The sequence below is a fragment of the Corvus kubaryi genome, unplaced genomic scaffold (genome assembly GCF_017639235.1).
Source record: "Corvus kubaryi isolate FWS band 111438036 unplaced genomic scaffold, C.kubaryi_AGA036_p1.0 114, whole genome shotgun sequence".
Lineage (NCBI taxonomy): Eukaryota > Metazoa > Chordata > Aves > Passeriformes > Corvidae > Corvus > Corvus kubaryi.
Window position 1 is genome coordinate 304,875 of NW_024580653.1, and position 6,595 is coordinate 311,469.

General features: G+C 66.7%; 1 protein-coding gene across 2 annotated transcripts in view; it reads right to left on the bottom strand.

The window, feature by feature from the left end:
* Positions 1-995: 995 nt before the first annotated feature.
* Positions 996-6,595, bottom strand: part of RHOG (ras homolog family member G) — a 16,219-nt gene continuing 10,619 nt past the window's right edge. For both annotated transcript variants that reach the window (XM_042020963.1, XM_042021043.1), the window contains exon 2: positions 996-2,265. In XM_042020963.1, coding sequence (XP_041876897.1) covers positions 1,660-2,235 — 576 coding nt within the window. In that variant the 5' untranslated portion in view covers positions 2,236-2,265 and the 3' untranslated portion in view covers positions 996-1,659. The remainder of the gene's footprint in view (positions 2,266-6,595) is intronic.

The following is a 6,595-nucleotide window of genomic DNA, read 5'->3' on the forward strand; positions in this document are numbered from 1 at the left end:
GGGAGCAGGACATGGCCATGGGGATCCATCACAGGGGGAGCAGGACAGGGCTGTGGAGATCCTCCCACGGACAGAGCAGGACAGGGCTGTTGGATGCCCACGGTGGGAGCAGGATTTGGTGCAGCCAGCCCCCGTGACCCCGTGGCTCTGCAGCCCCCTGGAGCCGTGTCTCCTTGCCGCGGGCTCCCAGGGTGGGGTCTGGAGGGGCCACGCTTTGCAGCGGCCCCAGGAGGCTCCACGAGGCGCGGCCCTGGGAGGGGCTGTGGCCGGAGCCCCCCGGCCCCGCCGCCCACGCCTGCCCCCGGCTCTGGCCGGGAAGCGGGAGCAGGGAACAAAGGCGGCTTGTGGCGGGCGCCGGGTCTCTGCCCTTCCTGCAGGAAGGCCCCGGGGCCGGACAAGGGGCCCGTGTCCGGATCCGGCCACCCGCCAGCACGTGCCGGGGGGTGGTGAGGGGGTGGCGAGAGCGGCTGCGAATGCCACCGGGCCCTTGCCAGTCCCTCGCTGCTGCCATCGCCAGTCACAGGACACAGGGACCCCCAGGACACCCCTGAGCATGGGCACACGGGGCTCTGCCCCCCACCTGCCACTCTAGAGGCAGCACTGGGGTTGGGGTGGCCGGGGGCTCCCCAGGTGGGGACCCCACTCGTGTGCCAATTCCTGCAATGTCCCCATCCCCAGTGTTCCCATTTCCACCCAGTGCAATGTCCCCATTCCTGTCCTTTACAATGTCCCAAGCCCCTGGGCGGGAGCTCAGCTGGGTACAGGGATGGTGGGGTCAGGACTGGCCATGGCAGGGACACTCCAAGCTTCCCCTGGCTGCAGTTCCCCCTGGAACAGAGTCCTGGCAGGCACCATGAGCACCCTCGCCTTGGCCCTGGCCCTGGCCGGGTGAGGGGTCCCAGCCCAGCTCGGGCCAGTGACACCCATGTCCCTCCAAGGAGTGTCCCCATGCCCAGGAAAGGTGGATGCGCACAGGAGAGCACAGGACACAGGGGGCCTGGGCAGGTTTTTATTTAAGGACAAGCAGCTCTGGGGGCAGCTGGTTACAGGCAAGTCCCACTGCCCTGGGGAGCTCCAGCACCAGCACCAGGAACTCTACTCTGGCCAAACCGGCTCCGCTCTCGGCAGGGCTGGAGGTCCCTGGTGTGGGGCTCACCCCAAACACCCCCCAGGAGGTCCTGGCACTGCCACTGGGATCCCGGGGCAGGACGGGGCAGTGCCAGCGAGATGCTCCAGGCTGGGTGAGCGCCAGGGCTGGCACAGAGGGGACGGAGAGCCCTGTGCCCCAGCTGGTGGAGAGGGTGGAGGTGGCAGGTCCCCACGGACGACTCGGGGTGGGGTGGCAGGTCTCTGTGGGGTGCTCAGGGCTGGAGTGGGGTTTGCCCACCCCAGGCATCCCCTTCTCAGGAAGCGTTGCTGTGCCGGGACCGGAGAGGCATCACCAAAAGCGACCACTGACAGCTGGGGCAGGGGAGCCCCGGTGCCCCCAGGGCGGGCGGCCAGTTAGTGCAAACAAGGTCTGTATTATTAAAGCTGGAGGCTTCGGGCTGGCGGCCCCAGGCCCACCGAGGCTCGGGGAGGCACTGGGGTGGGTGAGTGGGGGGCAGGAGGTGTTTGGGGGCGGCGGGGCCGGGGCAGGATCGTCTCTCGCCAGCCCCGTCACAAGAGCACACAGGGCTTCTTGGGCTTGGCCGGGACGGGGTTGAGCACAGCCCTCACGGCCTCAGTGAACACATCCTTGATGCCCTCCTGGTTGAGCGCCGAGCACTCCAGGTACTTGACAGCGCGGATCTGCTTGGAGAGGCTGATGCCCTGCTGGGTGGTGATGGGCGCCTGGTTCTGCTCCTTGAGCCGCTTCATGGTCTCGGGGTTGTTCCTCAGATCCTTCTTGGTGCCAACGAGGAGGATGGGCACACTGGGGCAGTGGTGGCACACCTCAGGGTACCATTTGTGCTTGACGTTCTCATAGGAGGGTGGGCTGGCGATGGAGAAGCAGATGATGAAGACGTTGGTCTGGGGGTAGGAAAGCGTCCGCAGGCGGTCGTACTCCTCCTGGCCGGCCGTGTCCCACAGGTTTAAGTTAATAGTCCTGCCGTCCACCGTGTTCTGGGCGCTGTAGTTGTCGAACACGGTGGGGATGTACTCCTTGGGGAAGGCGTTGGTGGTGTAGCAGATGAGCAGGCAGGTCTTGCCCACCGCCCCGTCACCCACCACCACACACTTGATGCTCTGCATCCTGGCGGCCCTGGCGTCCCCTTCAGCAGCCTGTGGGAAGGGGAGAGGCTCAGGGGGGACATTCCAGGGCTGGGTCACCGTGGTCCCCCCGCTCCGACACCCCGAGGCCGGTGGCTGCACAGGGGTCACACCCCCTTGGTTCACCAGCCAACCCACCGCCCCATGAGCTTCCCAAGCAGGCACATCCCCCCAGCAGAGACCCCCAAAGGGGATCTGCCTGCCATGACCCAGGGACAATGCGTGGGCCACCACGTCCCGTGTGCACGGGGACCGCATCGTCCCCAGGGTGCTGCATCCATGGCAGCCAGGCTGGGCAGCATCCCATGCTGTGCTGTGCCATGCCGTGCTGTGCTGTGCCATGCTGTGCTGTGCCATGCCGTGCTGTGCCATGCCGTGCTGTGCCATGCCATGCAGTGCCTCCAGCACGGGAGCTGCGCCTCCAGACGGGACCAGGGCAAGGAGCAGGGCCATATCTGCGCTGTGGCAGCCTGTGGGCCGTCACCATTTGTCCCAACCCTGATCCTGCCCACACCAAGCAGGGCCAGTGCTGGTCCCGGCAGGCAGAGGCCGGGCCGGTGCTGTGGCTGGAGTGTGGCCACTGGGCTGGCCCCGGAGCCAACGTCCGCTCCGGCAGCTGTGTTTATCCCCAGTCCCGGCGCGCGTTTTCCTTCCTCAGGTTCCCTCTGCAATTCCCATTAAGGGCTGCATCCTGCTCCCCTTCCTGCTGCTGGCCGGAGCCCGGTGCTGCCAAGAGCCCTGCCCGGCCGAGGCAGGGGCACCCCGCAGTCCTGGGGCGGGAGGTGCCCACCCTGGGGCCGGCAGCCCCGTCCCCACTGGGACCCGGCCATGGGCAGCTGGTGCCCACCCATGGATCCCACCGGGAGGATAGGAGCACCGCTCCTGTGCCAGTGACAGGCAGGGAGCAGAGGTGCCGGGCAGAGATGCCGCAGTGTCCTGGAGTGTCCTGGGCTGGGGGTCCCCGTTCCCCGGAGCCCCCTGGGTCTGCAGGGCTGGGGAAGGGGGAAGGGACCGAGCCCCCGCCCCGAGCCCCTGCCGGTCCCTGCCCCCTCGGATGGGGAAGTCGCTCTTCCTCTTCCCGCCCTGACACGCGGCTTCCTGCGGCTGAGGCTGTGCCCTGACCCCCGCCCTGCCTGGCTGCGCCATGACCCCCAGACAGGCACAGGGGGCTGCCAGGAACACGGCACTGCTGTGCCTCAGCTTCCCCACTGCAAACCTGCTTCCCCGGGCAGGGGATCCCCGGCTCCTTGGCGTGTGAACGGGGAGCAGCACAGGCGGCCCCCCATCCCCGCCCCCGCAGGAAGCCGCTTGCAGGGTCCCAGGGGGCCACAAACACAGTCCCGGCCTTTGGCCTCCAGTTCGGGAGCAAGAACAGCCCAGAGGTTTTCTCACACCAGTTTGCACCAGTTACTCAGCCCGGGGCAGCGCAGGCAGTGGGACCCCCAGGGGCTGCGGGGCTCAGAGGCGCACAAGAGAGCCGGGGCAGTGGGAGAAGGGACACAGGGGTGGGAGCAGGAGCAGGAGCAGGGGAGCAGGAGAGTGATGGGGACGGGACCAGAATCAAGAGTGGGATCAAGATCGAGGAGAGCAGGACAGTGGGAGAAGGAACTGGATCAGGAGAAGCTGGAGCAGGACAGTGGGGAAAGGAAGTGGATAAGGGTGATGGGAGCAGGAGCACAGGGAGAAGGAGTAGGACAGTGGGAGGAACAGGCTCACGGTCATGGGACCAGCATGACGACTATGGGAGACCAAGGTCCCTCTGTGGCTACACAGGGCCACCCTTAGGGACGAGCACGTTCCACAGGGGCTGTAACTGCCACCCATGTCCCCTGTGCCCCTTCTGTCCTGCAGCCACCCTATCTCTTTGCCCAGGGCCCCCAGGGCAGCCCCTGGAGCGGGACACGGCTGCCCCTGTCACCCCAAGGCCTCATTTGGCCCATCTGATTCAGTCAGGACCTGAAGCAGCCCTGAGCAGCAGCCTGCCCCTGTGTCCATCCCACAGTGGGACATGGCACACACTGGTCATGCTGAGCCCAAACCCTGCACCCCAAACTGGCCGTGGGCACCCTGGGATGAGCTGGCACCCAGCAGGAACCATCCCCATCCTCATCCTGGCGCAGAGGAAATCTGAGAGGAAACACTCGTGCCCACGAGAGCATCACCCCTGGGACATGGAGAGGAGGAAGAAAAGGAGGAGAAGGAGGGGACAGAGGCCAGGAGTCACTTCTCCATCACCCAGTACCCCTGGGGGTGTGGAAGCCCAGAGCAGCCCCAGGTTTGTCACCAGCACACAGCAAATGTGGGCACTCATGGTGCCCGTGGAGGGGCCACGGCAGGACCCGAGGGCTCACACAGGAGCGTTTTGGCTCCTGCCAGCCCTGGCACTGCCAGCACCAGGTACGAGATGCCAGTGGCACTATGAGGGGACCTACGGGCACGGCCTACACTCACAGGGCAAATGTCTCGCTGAGGAGGGAGCTTTGTGTAGGGCAGAGCCCCCACAGCAGCTCCAAGTCCGTCTGGGTGCCAGAGAGGGCGATGTGGGTGCCAGAGGGGCTCCAGCTCTGTCACAACCAACACTTGGCAGCCACAGCCACCACATCACAGTCCCAACTGGTCCCCACGGCCCCAGCCAAGCCCCCGGCCCACACTCATCTATCTTCCCAAGGACGATGAGGAGGAACCTGTGCCCCGACTCCTGACCCCCTGGGCCCCTGTGTCCCCCAGCACGGGACAGCAGGGGAGGCAGGAGCCCTGCCAAGGGGACCCCATTCCAGGACAGGGCTGGGGGCTGCCCGGCGGCATCCCCGTGGTGCCGGGCAGGGTCTGGAGATCTCCCGTGTCCCTGCAGCCACGCTGGGGCTCCGAGGGTGCTGCTGCCCTGGGGGCCTGGCTGGGCCAGCCAGGGGACACTGGGGGGTGCCTTGGCTCTGGTGTGCCCCCTCGCCTGCTGCCAGCTCCGCTGCCGGCACAAGGCCAGCTCTGTTCTCCCAGGAAATCCGCGCCCGGCAGCGCCTTTAACCCCTTCTGGGCCCCAGGATGCCGGCGGCGAAGTGGCCTCGTGGGGCTGAGGGCACAGCCCGCGGGGGACACAGCCCATGGGGGCACCTGCCCCTTCCCGGCCCCGCGGAGGGGACCCGGGGAAGGAAGGGTGGGAGCACGGGGGGGCTGCACCGTGTTCAGCCCAGGGCTCGGCACCCCGGCCCCGGCAGGACCCGGCCCCGCTCCTCACTGCGGTGGCACTCGGGTGTTTTTGGGGTGCTGGGGAGAGGGCGGCATGGGCAAGGGGGGCTGTGGGTGGCACACAGAGGTGCCCCCCTCCCATCGCCACCTCCCGGCACGGGAAAAGCGACTCATCTCTTCAGCAGAAAAGGGAAGCAAAACCCTTTGCCAGCACTCCCGGTCGGGGCAGCCCCCGGGGGTTTTCCGCCGGGGAAGTGCAGCAGCCGCCCCCGTGAGCTCCCTGTCCCACGGCCCCCAAGCCTGACCCGAGCTCCCTAAACCAACCCTACACCCCCAGGCACCCCCTGCCCGCACCACAACCGCCGGCACACCCCACTTCGGGCACCTCACACCCCACCGTACCCCACCCTGTGCACCGCACCCTGCCCCGGGCGCCCGAACCCAGACACCCCTCCCCAGCCGCCGCGTCCATCCCGGCCCGAGGGACGTGCCCAGGCTCCCCCACGGCCGGGGGTCACCAGCCCCAGTCACTGGAGTCACTCCTGCTCCGTGGACAGCGCTGCCCCCCGGCCCTGCCGCCAGCTCAGCAGCACAAAGAGGAAATTACTAAAATTACTAAAATCTCTAAATCCCAAGCAGGGACCCCACAGGGGTCCATGGCTGTGGTGGGGACCCAGGGGCCCCCCAACTCTGCCCCAGGCTCTGCCGTGGCAGCTAAAATAACTTCCATGCTGAGTCGGAGGATTTTGATTTCCCTCATTTTCCAGCTGTCGTGACTAATTTCCTCTTTTTATTTCCCCCCCAGGCCGGGTCCCACTCTGCCCCTCGACATGGCCACAGCCACTCCCGGCCCTTGGCCTCTGCTCCAGGCGCTGCCAAAGCTCTGCAGCTCCAGGGCAGGAGCCAGATCCAGGCCCCTCGAGGGGATGTGGTGACCCCCTCCTCAACCCGGCCACTGTTCCCAGCAGCCACAGTGCTGGCATCAGGGGGATCCTGGGGTGGATGGATGGATGGATGGATGGATGGATGGATGGATGGAGGGATGGAGGAATGGATGGAGGGATGGAGGGATGGATGGAGGGATGGATGGATGGATGGATGGATGGATGGATGGATGGATGGATGAAGGGATGGATGGATGGATGGATGGATGGATGGA